At 46.1% G+C, this 15,395-nt stretch overlaps 1 protein-coding gene across 3 annotated transcripts in view; it reads right to left on the bottom strand.

Annotated features, from left to right (window-relative positions):
* TOP1 (DNA topoisomerase I) overlaps positions 1 to 10,522 on the bottom strand; it is a 64,254-nt gene extending 53,732 nt beyond the window's left edge. Inside the window, exons 1-2 of one of the 3 annotated variants that reach the window (XM_071760239.1) lie at positions 10,340 to 10,522; positions 9,592 to 9,616 (exon numbers count right to left, since the gene is read on the bottom strand). In XM_071760239.1, the coding sequence (XP_071616340.1) occupies positions 9,592 to 9,616; positions 10,340 to 10,372 (58 nt within the window). In that variant the 5' untranslated portion in view covers positions 10,373 to 10,522. The remainder of the gene's footprint in view (positions 1 to 9,591; positions 9,617 to 10,339) is intronic. The other 2 variants (XM_071760240.1, XM_071760242.1) reach the window with 2 other exon arrangements.
* Positions 10,523 to 15,395: the final 4,873 nt, after the last annotated feature.

The following is a 15,395-nucleotide window of genomic DNA, read 5'->3' as shown; positions in this document are numbered from 1 at the left end:
CACGTAGCCTGATGAGAGCACCAAGGAACTCAGAGCACACTGATAGGTGGCAACACAGCATCACACAGCACCAGAAGCTGAAGGAAGAACTGCTGCTTCCTTAGCTACTCAGCTCCCTAAGGACAGAAAGCACTCACCTACCTCTCTCTGACTTGCATCCTGACTGCAGAGGAGATGAAGGCAGTCAGCTCTCCTACCTGCTCAGCACATCACATCTCACCTCACCAGGCACATCCCAGTCTGTCCTCTGCCACCATCTGTACATTTCTCCTCCTAAAACTCTGCTTGCAGACCACAAAAAGAGAAGCCTCTTCATTGTGCTACCCTCATTCCACAAAACTCTGCAATGCAGTTACAAGACCACTCCGTGTTTTTTCAAAACTGTTGCCAGATAATCTGCAACAGACACTTACAGCATTTCCAAAGGAAAAAAAAAACCACAGAAACTGAGAGTTCATTTCTTCCTCACCCTCTCCCCTTAAAGATCTTTTTAGGCCACTCTCCAAAAGAAGTAATTGCAACTTCAGAGGAAGATGAGCAGCTGTTTTGACAGGTCTGGCCCTTGTTCAAATACTGGAATATAAGCCCTGAACAGTAATACATTGCCATTGAGAAAAAGTTCAACTAAAGTACAGTGCCCTGGCCCTCACAGATGGTTCATCTGTTCCACGTTACATACAAGTGAAAAGCTACCATGCTGTCATTCAGACTGGAAAGATGTGCAGAAGGAAAATGGCAAATAAAGGAGGAAAAAGCTCTCGGATAACACTCCACAAGTTCATATTCTGATGTGTCAGAAGCAGTGATAGGAAAAAGATTGGAGTTAAGTGGCAAATGCCAGGAAAAATCAAAAGCTACCTGTAATTGGGTATTGCTTCATTCCTATTAACTATTTCCTTGAGTTTTTACCACTAAGCCAAGTTTTATTTTTAAAAATTTTTGAAAAGTGTTCCATGTAGACACTGCCACACATCTTCTAGCTGTACCAAACTGACAGACATTTGGATGGAAACAGGACAACCCCCAACCCCATGCAATAACACTGAGCAGTGGAGGGAGTCCAACACTTGAGAAATTACAAAACATTTGGTAAATGCTCATTCCAAAACTCATTCCAGAGAAATAAGTACTACAAGTCCCTAGGATCTTATTTTAAAAAAAAATAACTGGAAAATAGCATTATGGGATAAAAAGGGACATCTTGAGGAATCAGACCTATGCCTTCACTGAGAATTTAAGAGTCTTTCTCCCCCAAATAAAGTTTTACTCTCTGTTAAATAATGTGTGTCTGTAAAATACTATGTCAGCTGTAGGCTGCAGCTGATGAGATGTAACAGGCACTTAGATGGTATCAGTGGACACAGGTATGACCCAACTAAAGATGAGTTACACAGACTGATCAAAATATTTTAGTGAAGCTGCAAGTACACTCCAAGGTTTCCTGAGGCAGAAATCAATCTCTTTTCACTCATGGAAAGATACAGCCAGCTGCAGAATCACTCTGCTGCAGCAATGAATGCCATCAGTTTCCATCTGTCTTAAACAAGCAACCATCTATGCTGAGCAGAATTTTGAAGGAGCCCTCTGCAATGCTGCTAAAGGAGAAAGCCATTGCCTTTTTAACACTCCTTACAAAACTCTTCTCTGACAAAGGTATAAGATAAAAATATATACAGGCCCACCCACACAGCTCACAACTGCACAAGGCACATGGTAAACTTGTGAACATGAACAAATACATCCATGTCAAAAATATCAATAAGGAATCTAAAAAAGATCCACTCATCAGAAGCTTTGTGGGAAGCAACTTTTGGCTCTAGAACTGACAGAGGCCTTCTAATAAAACAGTCTCCCAGTGGCTGTACCTCTTTACCCTGCAATCATCCCAATTTCAGAAGTTACTGTCTTCAAACTTCAGGTGGAGACACAGGTTGGTTTTCTTTATGAGGGACTGTCTGTTGGGGCTGAATGACAACCACCTATAACTTCTCTGCTGTGTCTCCCATGCTTGAGCCTGCACTGCCCCCAGCCCATCAAGATCTGCATTTCAGACGTTTTCCAGCCCTCACCTCCAAAGGATTCCAACACCAGGGTAAAGCATGCTCAATGCTGTCCATCCCAGTGACTCATTTCTGTTGGGAACAGGCAGTTTCAAAACACACAGCAGCTGTCAGTACAAGTTAGTAAGTGCAAGCTGACTACTACTGTGACCATCTTCAAGTGAAGCTGTTGAGATTTAAGCAACTGCAATGAACAAAGGAAATTTCCCCAGGGTGAAGCAACAGTGTCAAACATAATCCTCATGAGTGCTCTCAGCCCCTTAATTCTTTTTTGTGCAGAGTACATTATTCTAGTGGACTAATAGGCCTTGAGGTGATGTAAAACATCACTAGAACTTTGCAATAACACTCTACCCAATTTGTGAGGCAATTCGTATTTGAACCACTGTCCTTCTTCTACTCATCTTTCCTCATTACAGGACCCCATCATTATCACCTGCTGTTAATAGGGAACTAAATGCTAAGGTCTCCCACTTCCTCACCAAGTATGATCTCCACCAACTGTGCTGCAGGATAGCCCAGAATCCCATTTATTGCAAGAACCAACACGAAACTGTTTCATGACACTGCTTCTGCTGACATAACAACAAAGACTGAGATTTAACAAAATCCAACTTTTAACTCAGAGAAGCCCAAGAATCATTCATGTTAAGTAAGTGTTCCAAACAACAAGTTTCAGGATGAGTGACTGCAGCTCCATGCTCTCCACTCTCATGCTCAGGTCTGGAGCTCTCACTTGTTCATCAGCTGAGTAGCTACAAAAGTCAAATTCTGCATCCAAATTTCAGCTACAAAATATGCACGTTATGCTTGTGTTTCTCAAGCCAACAGCAACCTTCTACTGCTCTTTATACCTCACAAGTCACAAGAATACAAAATTAACTTCACCCTTTCTTTCTGCATCACCTTCCAAATGTCCTAACCCTCCCTATGACATCAGAAGATATTACTGCAGCTCACACTTTATAATCACTAGTTTAAAAAGCCAGCATTCAAGACAAAAATGTTTCTAACTATGAATCTGATTAAATCCATTGGAACTATTTAGTATTTATGTCAGCCAGGACATTTTTAACAAAAGCTGTGCTAAAAATACTGTAGTCTCTTACACACAGGGAAACCACTACTGAAACTTTTTCAGCTGAACTACTAAATAGCAGGAGCCTGAAGCAAAAAAGTCTCTGCTCTGCCCAGAACAGCACTTCAACACTGTATTCATTCCAATGTTCAACCAGTGAGAGGCAGTGGAAGCCACCAGAGGCACAAGTAGAGGGAGCTCCCTAGAGCAGACAGAGCAAGGACAGCAGGCACTGGAAATGCTGTTTGAAAGGAATAATCCTACTGTAGCTGGGAACCTGGGTTTCAAACTGATGTCCAGCTGTTCTTTCAGAAGAGCAGGTCAGCTGGTGAAACAGCAACTCCATAACCTTCTCCTGTTCTCTTAGCAGGGGGAGGTATTTTGAAATCTAACTGTGAGACATGTTTAAACCCTGACAGTGCTAAACAGCTCGGAAGGGAGAGGCATGCAGGGAGAAGGGTGTAATGGTCATATGCTGCTCAGTGCAATGAAACAGCCCCACAAAAGCAAGGTGATAAACACCAATTTCTACAACAACTAACCTAAGGCACAGTCCTTGAAAGCTACAGGCAGGAGCAGAATACAGAGTGCTAAAGAGCATTTTGCTCCCGTGCTTCAAAGTGTGAGGCTTTCTATAAAACTTGGAGCAGTTTCTATAAAACTGGCAGCTGTGAGGGCAGCTCAGTTTAAAAAAAACAATACATATTTCTGAATGACCAAATGTCTCACCAGGATATGAAAAATTATATTAGCACAACTGGCTCTAGAAGACTTGAAAAAAACTATCTGATACTGAAAAGCAATAGGGGAAAAAAAAAAAATCTCCACTCATTTTAGATTGAATTATCCTTTTCTTAAATAGCCACTGTATCACTAGAGCCCTTCAGTCCAATAACAAAAAAACAGATACACTGTGTCAGAGCACTACTGATTGTACCGTAACAACAGCAATTTAAATTTAAACTCCGGTAAGAATCTGACTCAGAGCCTCTTCTCTAATGGGGAAGTGGCTTGTGCTATTTCAGCAGGTATTACTTTAACAGGAATCCAGTGAAATCATTAACAGAGGAATCTCAGTCAATGAGATGTTAAGTACTTGCTATAATTATGTATTATTGCAGTTTCTGCTGACAGAACAACTCGGGAGGTTGGAATTCAATGAACTACCCAACAAATATCTGAAGTCACAGTTGTAAATGAAATTAAATCTGAATTTGTGTTCAATCACGTTTATGAGCTGTGTGACTAATTTGTGTGAAGCCATATAAAACCCCTCACTCTCACGTTGGTCCCTTGGTTAAATTGTTTTCATGTTTTACAAAGTAAACAAAGTAGCCCTGATAGCGTGTTAATAACAGATATTGCTTAACACTGTAGCAAAAAGGAAAACAGCTTAAGAAAATCTGCCAGAAGTAGGAAGCACACAGGCCATTAACCCCCAAAACACATCTTCCAGCACATTTAGGTAATTCTGCTGAGTTTTACCAAAAAGCAAAAGTTGGCTGCAGCTACCAGAAATCCATTCAACTCCCCACTCCCACAAGACACCCATTAAATTTTAACCTGAATGCTGAATGTGTCAGAACAATTAACACAACAGACCTCAAGGTCTCTAGCAAAGCCCTTCAGAGGCTACTGCTGGGAAAACAGAGGCCAACAGCTTGGTTGCACATGATATTTAAGAGCAGCTAACAAACAATACATTTCTTTACATTCCTGAGCCTGCATTTCAGAAGGGAGTCAGAACCAATGTAAGGATCCAAGGATTCCCATAGGAAGCCTGCACTGTTACATTCCACAAGCCTTGCAGCAGACTGCTGCAAACTTACTGCAGACCAATGCAAAAACAAAACGAAGAAATTTTTCAGAAATTGGAGTCTGCTGTGGGATACTTCTAAACTAAATAAAGAAAAAAATAGCTTAGTGGTTTCTGACTTAAAACTACCCTACTATTGTTCTGAGGCTGTGGGCAGCACTTCTTACAATGCAGGCTCATCACCCAGCACTGCAGTCTGGAAGGGAAGGCAAGGAGTGACTCAAGGCTTGTGTTGGAGGGAACAGATTACAGTCCCCAGGATTCACATCTCCATGGATTAAAAAAAAAAAAAAAAAATGGAAATTTTCAGCAGATATATCAAGATTCATCTAGATACCATTAACTACCTTTTGTATTTTGGGTGCCTTGCCAAACATTTGACATTTAAAGGCATTTGTGACATGTTCCCAGTGGAAGTTAGAAGACAGTTTCATCCTGACAGGCACAGGACACAGAGCACAGGAATTCACCTCCGAGCTTCCCAACTTCATCAGGAGTGTTGAGGAGAGCAGCTCCCACAGCAGCACTGAGGCACACAGAGCCCTGTCAGCAGTGCCCCTGCTCTCCTACAGAAAACTCTCACCCATCCAGAAGGTGCAACAAAGCAGCAGAAAGGAAGGACAAATCTGGTCTCCACCAGACTGTTTCACCATCAGCAAAAAAAAAAAAAAAAAAAAAAAAAAAAAAAAAAAAAAGTAAGGATCTCCATTATGTTGCTTCTCAGTTTGTTAGCATTTAAATCGCCCCCACCTTTCTGCCACACAGGAATTTAATGCAAAACACAAAATGTGCTGAAATTGTGCAGCACTCTTGCTACTTAATTCAATTTCCCTCTCGCTCGCTCCCCCCCTTCCTATCTGCACCCCAATACATAACAGAGGTGCTACAAGAGAACTCAGGCCAACATAAAAAACCTGCCAGGTTCTGATAAGATGCTGCAGCAGTAAGGCCTTCTTTTTCCTCCCTCCAAACATTTAACAGTTTAAAATTGGAAAACTGCTTAAATAAAACCTTCCTTCAAGCATGTTGGATGCCCAGAAGCCATCTCAATGACATTGGGCAGTCAAATTCACAACTGAGTCTTCTTAATACAATGTAATGGTTACTACAGTGATGCTGGCTTCAAACTGCATCTTAACATTATTGGCCAAGTTGATCTTCCCATTTGTTCCTCTAAATACTCTGCTTAGTGGTGTCTTCACACACCAGTTTTGATCACAGACTGCTGAACAACCAAGACACTAGGAGCATTTAGTGGAATTTAATCCCTTTGGAACACAATTTGATTATTTTGCAAACACAAATAATTTTTACCTACTGCATTCTGCAAACACAATGGGAGAACTGGAAGTCAAGATAAATTGCTTTTACTCTCAAGTTGCACAAGGTTGTTATGTTCAGCCTTAGTAACAAAGCTCTTAAAGGCAAAACTCAGCAGCATCCAAGGGGATTTTGCAACTGAAGTGATCTGCAATTTTACCAAGTGAGGAAAAAAAAAACCATCAGAACGATCCCCTCTCTGAGTACACAGTTGTGGCTCAAGATTTGTATCTGTCAAGAAGGGCTTATTCTCAATGACCAAATTGTACTTGGAAGTAACAGTTTTATCCTACCATTTCCCTTCTACAATGTGTAAGATTGTGAGGATGCTACTTGCAAAAAAGGGCTTGCTGTTTCAGCAAACACTGTTTTCGGGATGGTTTGCAAACAGGCACTGCTAGGGCTGAACATGGAAAATTCTTTGCAGTGCGTGCTGATGCTAAAAATACAGTTAAGGTGAAAAAAGCACCCACTACAGCCAAATTAAACAAGAGGGAGTATCTGGATATTGAGACTGAATGCAATTACCCAAGTTGGAATTTGCCCAGGACACTCTTGCTTGGAGTGACCTGGCTATTTAATGACATTTAATAGCCAGGAACACATATTTACTGCTGGCATCCTCTCTCATACCCAACACTACCCTTGCTATCAATGAAACGGGTGTGTAATCAGATCCAAGCTCTCAGCTACAACCAGGGTGCTCCTTGGTGACCTGCAATGGGACAGCAGATTCACCCCCACCCACCTTCCTTCAGCTGCAACACCTTGTGCCATCCCCACACCAGGCAGCCTCTACACTGACCCAGATATGAACACCAGTAACAAGAAGAAGCTTCAAAGTGGTCCAGCTGCTCTGTTACTGATACACTAACCAGAAGTCACCCAAAACATTTTTAATAACAAAAATGTTTACTGATATATTCAACATTTAGGATGAGGCAGTATCAGCCCCCAGAAAAAACTTCCCTTCCCCAAATGAAAGAGGAAAAAATGGCTGTGTAAAAGGAGAGTTTGGCTTTACTGTTAAGTGCTGCCTAACAATAACCAAAGTACAAACCAATTTTACGTATCTGGAAAAAAAAAAAAAAAAAAAGTACTTGAGATTCCTACCACCCACTCCTAATCTTTGCCACTAAATAGGATCAAAACAAGAATATAAAAGCTAGAGCCTTACTGCTACACCTAAAAGACATTGTTCTCAGATTCACTTGTGACAATTCCCACCAGAGAAGTGCACAGAATTCCTATGCAGAGGAAACAGTACTCAGGGCAAGCAGAGGTGACAGGTTTTCAGAAAGATCAGTCATGGTCAGAGAAGACAGCATCTATTCAGCATTCTTCCCTTAACAAGACTAACAGGGTTACATGCACCTTTCAGTGCTGAAAAGGATTCTGGATTTTAAGGGCCTTTGATCAGTCACAGTGATGTTACACGACTGCCATAAAATATTTACAATAGGAGTAAAAGGGTGACAATACCTACACTGGCAGGAATTTGTTGAGTGTGGACTCTTTGTTGAGTATTCTGTTTTTCTATCAGGGAGTTTTATTCAGAATTTCTGTACTGAATTCCTCCAACACGTGGTAGATATAAACTGGAGGAGGTTTAAGTGCTGCATGTATAAAACTCTTAAAAGTATAAAACAGCACATTGTCACAAGAGAGAAAAAACCCAGGTTCCCAGATTCACTGGAAGCTGGAGCAGAAAGGACAAACAGGGAACATTTCCCCTTTGTAAACTGGTCCATTACTTAAGTTTACCTAGGAGTACTTTTCCTTAAACAAAGATGACCAAATATCTCTCAGCATAAGAAATATTGAAATACATGTTTAAGTTGCTTCAAGAGCTACTCCTGCACTTCTGGGAAAGCCTCTGCACCCTTTTTGATGTAAAGGATTATTCAGAGCACCCTGCTATAGGCTTGAAATGGAAATAAAAAGTTCAAAACCTGCATATTGGTTGCTGCCAGCTGCTACTGCACACATACAATCACATTCCAATGAACTGACAGAAAGGTGTACGCCAGTGTAGATTTGTAAATATTTACACACAGGAGCCTACAAAGCAACAAGGCACATGGGCATCATCCAGAAAAGCAAGCTAAAAACCAGCAGAAGCCAAGCAGATCTCTTTAACCATTGGGGTTTTTTTGTCCTCTACCACCTCACCAGTCAAAGGACAGCTCAGAGTTCCTTACACATCCCAAGCAGTGACAATAACACACACACAAAGGTAGGTTGTATGTCCTTAACTCCCCTCCACCCTGATTAAGCCCTTCAATTTGACACCTACCAACCTGGAGGGGGATTGCAATTAGCTTGCTTCTTAAAAAAAAAAAAAAAAAGTGAATAAACAATGAAAAAAAGTTAGCAGCCATCAGGCTGATTTGAAAATATTATATGTGAATATATAGAAACATAAATATATAGAGGCATAGAAGTGCATACATTCATATATAAATATATATCAAATTAAAGGACTCATGTTTTTGATAAAAATGAGCAGTTAGCTTGCAAACTTTCTGAAGCAATGCTGTCTACCTTTCTGGAATTGTCTACACCGTTTTGCTTTTTGCCTTTTTCTTTTTTTTTTTTTTTTTAATGGGGGCTTTTATTTTAATTAAGACGCTCCACCCAACAAGGTGAAATTACATCAATTAAATAGCAAGGAAAGCAGCTAGACCGATCTTAAAATGGATGCAGCAGATTCTTTTAAAAGAGCAACATGTTGCAATCACCTTTCATTTTAGGGGAAGGGAGGGATTCCCTGAAAGGAACAGAGACGGGGAGCAGTGGGGGGAGGGAGGCTACTACGATAAAAAAAAAAAAAAAAAAAAAAAAAAAAAGGAAAAAAAACAAAACAAAACAGCTCGGGCATTTATTTTAGTTAAAAACTTCGCTTTCCTTTCCCCATTAAGAAGGGGTTGGGGGCCGAGGACTGCCGCCGGGTGCCTGTAGAAGGCTCCTCTCCGGCAGCTCGGGGAGGAGGAGAAGGAGAGAAAGCCACAGAGAAGAGAGGAGAAAAAGAAAATGGCGCAGAGACTAAGTCCCGACCGTCGACAAGGCGACTTTCCAGGGAGGAATCGGGGCCCAAAGGAGACCCCAGGAGAGCCGATGGGCTCGGATCGGGGGCCTCCGGTGCCTCGACTGGGGGAAGCGGGGGTCGGGAGGGGCCGGGGAGGCCGGGAAAGGGGCGCATTTGGCAGCTCGATGGGAACAATGGGGCCGGTGAGCGAGGAGCCGGGACTTAGTCTCTGGGACGCCATGTCTGTCTGTGCGCGGCGAGGCGAGGGGCGCGCCGGGGCCACACTCACCGTTCGCTCGGAAATCCGCCTCGATCTGCGGGGAGAGGAGACAGGGAGAGACCGTGAAAAACGCCGTCCCGACGGGAAGGGGATTTGTTTTTAGCTAATTTTTGTGTTTGTTTTTTTGGTTTTGTTTTTTTTTTTTTTTTAATGAGAAAAGGGGGGGGGTGGCGCTGGATTTGTGCCCCTTTCTTTCATTCTCGTTTTTAAAGGGAATTAAATAGCGAATGAGAGATGAGCAGCGCCATGCAGAAGGTGCCCTCCGCGGCGCCGGGGTGGGTTGGAGGGGAAGGGTAAAGCGTCCCTCGACACCCGCAGAGCTCCTGGGGTGACCCCCCCCCCCCCTCTTAGAGGGAAGCGAGACCCGGGAAGGTGAACAACCGCCCCCCGCCCCTTCTCCCAGCCAGGGGCTCAGCCACGGGTCCCCTCTCCCCCACCGCCCCCCATCTGGGCAGAAACGGGTCCCGGGGTTTGGGGGGTCTCGGTGGATGGGGCCGCCCCAGCAGGGCGAGGGGAGGACCGGCTGGGTTGACAGGGCTCTCCCCAGCCGCCTGGGCCGCCCCGAGCTGGGGCTGGCAGCGGGCAGCAATCGGGCACATCTCCCCTCACTGAGGACAAACCGGGGGAGGAGAGGGGAGGGAAATCAGCCGGACCCCAAGGCTGACCCCAAAGGAACGTAAGGACCCCGCGGCCTCGGTGACGAGAGGCCGGGGTCCCCGGGGAGGGGGTCCCCCGCGGGCGGCGAAGCAGCGCTCACCTGGGAATCGTTGTGCAACTGGTCCCCGCTCATTCCGGAGGGTGCGGGAGGCCTAACGGAGCGGAGCAGGAGGAAAAAAAGAGCTGAGGAGACCCGCGCCGGGGACGCGCGGAGCCGGGACGCGAAGCAGAGCGCAGCCCCTGGCGGCACCGCGGTTGTGTAACAGACTCTAAGTCCCGCTCCGCCCGCACTGCGCAGGCGCGGGGCGGGGCCGCGGCGCCGTGGGGCAGCGCGGGGAGGGCGGGGCCGGGCCGGGGCCCTTCCGGGATTTGCATCCGAGCCACGCCCCCTTCCCCTTCCTCCCCCTCCCGCAGCGGCACGCGCGGCGAGATTTGCATACAGGCCACGCCCCCCGCCGGTCTCCTCTTCTCACCCCAGCGGGCCTTGCGCCGGCGCTTTTTTGCATATCCGGTCCCGCCCCTTCCCCTCCTCTCCTCCAATCGCGCACTGGAATCCGGACCTCATTTACATACCCGGCCCCGCCCCTCCCCGCCGCCGGAGGGGCCCGGCGCATTGTGTAAGAACCGCCGGCTCATGTGCCCGCACTGCGCATGCGCTCACCCTCTCCGTCGACAGTATTTGCATATCAAGCCCCGCCCCTCACCCGCAGGCCCCGCCCCCGCAGGCCCGCGGAGAATGGCGGCGCCCTGCGGGGTGCGGGGTGGGGACTCCCTGGGTCCCTCCTGCCCCGCATGGCCCTGCCAGGGCTCTGCTGACCACTCCTCCACCTCGGGGACCCTCGGGGCACGGCAGGGGAGGCCGTGAGCCGGGGCGGGAGTCTCCCCAGGGCAGCTGCGGCACTCGAGAGTTGGTTCTGTCCGCGTTCATGGCCCCCCCGGGCAGTGCGGGGCACGGGTGCGGTGCGTGGGGCCACGCGTGGCTGCTGCTTCCTTCCGGACGGGCCTGAGCGGCCTTTCCCTGACACCGGCAGAGCTCGGCTGAGTCACGCTCCTACGGAACCGGTCCGAGCAGAAATGGCCCGGTGTACTGCTTGGTTCCGAGCGTGACCCGGTGCCGCTGGCAGCTTCCCTTGGGAGGAAAAGAACCGAGAATCTGTCCTGCGGTGACCTGGCTGAGCTCTGTCACCAGCCTGTCCCCGCAGCTGCCTGGATCGGGAGCGTGGAAGCTGCGGGAGCCACGCAGGGATTTCATTGTCAGTCCAGACAGGAGCGATGCTGAGGGTGCAGATCCGGCAGGTTTGGGCTGATTCGACTTCTTCAAGTCAAGGACAGCGATGCTGCATTGCAAACAAGAGCTTTCTGCTTTATAAAAGGATCAGCCAGCAAGATTTTTCTCCCAGTGTAGCCCTTTAATTTTATTTTATTTTTTTCACACAGGTAAACGAGGGTTAAAAGCAAACAGTAGCTTTATTTTCTTGCAGCTTATGTGGGAATGAATCACACACCTCCCTAGAAAAACATCCCCCCCCCCCCCCAACCCAATTCTGAAGATACTTATTTCTGTTCTGCAGCAGCTCTACTAATGGGGTTTTCTTTATGGAGTACTAAATGGCAGGTTTGCTATGCATGGCTGGTACGTGTCTCACAGGACTGCTTCCAGTCTTGGAGCTTCCATCCTGTGCTGCAACACAGACTGTACCTTTCCTCAGCTTCTTTACACGACCAGAGCTTTGATTTGACACTAAAATAATCTGGCACTGCCAGGCTATCTGAAGAGATACATCAAATGTAAGCAGCGACAGCAGCCACCTATTTGCACTGCATATTTATATCCTTTAAAGGGAAAACTCTGTCACCTTCTTACAGTCTTCGGAAGGGGATCTGAGGACTTCCTTTTTTTCTTTTTTTAACGGAAAGCAGGCAAATATTTCTTGCTCTGGGGCTGTTTATTATGCAAACTGCTTTAATCACTGTTAGATTTTTAAATATAAACATAACGAAAAGGCTGTTTCAGACACCCCTCCTCTTGGAAGAGGTGTGTGCCCCTAGCTCAGAACAACAGAGGAAAGGAGGTTTTGCTCTGGGGTTGAGCCCCCCCCTCCTCTGCTGCCATCTGGGGCCGTGTCCAACGATGTGGGATAGTCTGGGAACAGTCTGGCACCTTCAGCTTTTAGCATTAGAAATTCCTAAAAGCTTTTTTTTTTTTTTTTTTTTTTTTTTTTTTTTTTTTGAGCAGCGATTTCACTTTAGATTTTACACATCTGCCTCCCCAGAAAGCTTTTGCTCAGGTAGCTGCGTGCTGCCACAAGAGAGGGGCCATTTGCCACCACCCCCCCGTGCTGCAGCTGCAGCCAGCCCTGCTGGGAGGAGGGGATCACTGCCTCTTCCAGCAGCTGCCATCTTCTCAGGCATTTGCAGGCACACGTCTGGAGCCTCCAAACTGGCACAGGAGAGGCTCAGTGCTGCAGGAATCTGCTGACAGCCAGATCAGGGAGCTCTGAGTGTAAAGGCAGCTGCCTGGTTTGTTCACTCAGGTCCTAATAGTGACCACTCTCATGGCAGTGGCACCAGGACCATTAGTGACAAAGAAAACCTTGTGCCACTGCTGTGGAAAGCCACTCAGATGATGAAGGGCACCTCTGCTGAGACATCCATACCAAAAACCAGGCAGAAACAGCTCTGAAGGGTCAGTTCCCATCTGCACCATTTTGTCTCCAGTCTCCTACAGGGTCAGCTCAGGGCCTGAGAGAAGCTTCTGCTCCCTTGTTAGATCCCAAGAGGCAGGGAGATATATAACTTCTACAAAAGTATATTGAGCTGCTACACTTCTGTGGCCACATCTGTTGCAACAGAGTGATGAAAAAAAAAAAACATCTCAGTGGACCCACTCCCAACCTGCACCTCCCTTGTCCCCTGCAAAGCTTGCATCCTTTGTTACTGGGAAAGGAATCAAAAAAGGCTCATACAGGACAAGCTGCAGCACAACAACCCCTTCCCATGGCAGAAGCTGGCAGTGAAGTGGTTAACACACTTGGAGCTGTTTCTCTGGCAAGGCTGTGCACACCCCATCAAGATAAATGGGGGAAATTCACACCTCTGAGTGCTTTTTCTCTCTGACTCTCTAGGGCTCCCTGGGATTGCAGTATAGCAAGGTCAGGTTAATGTAGCCTAGGTGATGGCTTGCAAAAAAAAAAAAAAAAAAAAAAAAAAGACTGGAGACTACTGGAAATATTGTCCTAACCCTCTAATTCTTGATCCTGGTGAATTGTGAGATGTGATTTACTTGGTATACTCAGGGCTTCTTGAAGTGCTCAGGGAGCCTGATCTGGGCGAGGGAGGTGAGTCCCTTTTTCCTGACTAGTTTTGCAGTCCTGTGTCTGGATGGAATCCTACACCTTGCTGCAGTTTGAGCTCCTGCCCTAGTACACAGACAGGATCTGTGGATCTGGGAACCCCCCTGTCCAGACCAGGCTTGTGGCTGCCCTCTGCCTGCAAGGTGGTGGCTTCAGCCTCCATTTCTGCCCTGCTTTTTGCTGGATGCTGGACCAGAGAGCTCAGGAGGGCAACAGCTTCCACAGACCTGCCTCCCTCACATGGCACTTGATCAGTGTCTCTCAGGGGTCTCTGCTTTGTCAAAGTTGACCCCAAAGGTTTGGGCACTGCTCTGTGCTGCCTTCCCCAAGTGTTGGAGCCAGTTTGGCCTCCCTGGGGCCATGCACAGTGCCCAGGACAAAACAAAAAACAAAGCTCTGCTGTCCCAGGCCTAAGAAGCTGAATGGAAATACAAAAGGCCGTAGAACCAACACAGAACACTCAGCTTATACATCCAAACCCCTAAACCCTCTTCTACCCCTCTTCCCAAGCCTTTGCCTGGCTTTTAGCCTCATGTGAAGCCACCTGCCTTGTGTTCCTTCAGTTAATCCTTTATATTCAGCTTTGTTATATGATGCATTTCAAGGCTGGAGGTGAAACAGATTTGGTAATTAAATACATTTATATCTTAATATTTTTTGATTATAAAATCAAAAGTTCAAGTCTTTGACCCCCCCCCTTTCAGAGTGCAGGAGGAGGAATGTGGTGTTGCCAACTCTTAAATTTGGTTGGCAGTCTCCCATATCCAACTTCACTTGGTTTGCTTTCCTCTGTGTTAATTTGTAAGAATCTCTACTTTTCTTGGAGGCAGAAAGATGTTTATAATACTTACGTTTTAGGGGGAAAAAAACCCCAAACAAATGCATTCTGCTAGTGGAAGGTAACAAAAGGCCAGTTACAAAACAGACATAAACCTGAAAATCTCATTTTTAAAAGCCTGTCATGATTTTTAAGTCTTAGCTTATCTGCAAGCTATGGTTAAGATGCTTATATTGCTAGTCTATGATTTTTCACAGCCAGAGACTCCTGCCTGATGTGCAGGATTCCCAGTCAGTGTAATCCTGTAAACCTGCTGTCACTAGAACAAAGTGACACCTGTACAAAACAGGAACAGGCAGGTATATCACTCCCCTCTCATTTGTCATTAGAATACCCTGCTCAAAACACTCATGTCTGTTGGGTACTGTCAAATGCTTGGAAACTGAATCATCTCAGTGCTTTGAAAGCTCTTTATTTTCCACTTTAATGAACAGCAGCAATTATACACAATTTTATGTCTAAGACAGGGAAGCAAATTAAGCCGAACCAGCAGATACCACTGCAAGTGGGAGCTTTCAAAGGTCAGTCCTAGTTACCAAGTTTCATCTGGGGCAGAAGCAGCTTGCAGAAGTCCTAGGAAATTATTAGTTAGGAAACAATAACTAATATTGCTTGAACATCATTATGTCCTCATTTACCATGGTGAAGGGAGCCAGGAGTGGTAGAAAGGTTGGTGTAATGAAGTCGGGCATATATAGCTCTCTATGGCACACTGCTTCCCTGCTCCACACAGAGAAAAACGCCTCTCCTGCTTAATAAAGCAACAAGAAAGCCATAAACAGGGCCTTGCTTCAGGCAGTCCTCCTGGTTTTAGAGCAGGGAGCAGTGCCTTGGCTCTGGAGATTACCCCATGGCAGAGGACGGATGCTTCAGGAGCCCCAGAGCACGTGAGAAAAGCCACCCTTGCATAACAGCAAGTGTAGGAGGCAATAGGATTTTTTTTTCATGCTTTTAGAGCATTAACA

The sequence above is a fragment of the Heliangelus exortis genome, chromosome 16 (genome assembly GCF_036169615.1).
Source record: "Heliangelus exortis chromosome 16, bHelExo1.hap1, whole genome shotgun sequence".
NCBI lineage: Eukaryota > Metazoa > Chordata > Aves > Apodiformes > Trochilidae > Heliangelus > Heliangelus exortis.
The sequence above is the reverse complement of the archived record's forward strand: the minus strand, read 5'-3'. Positions and strand labels throughout refer to the sequence as shown.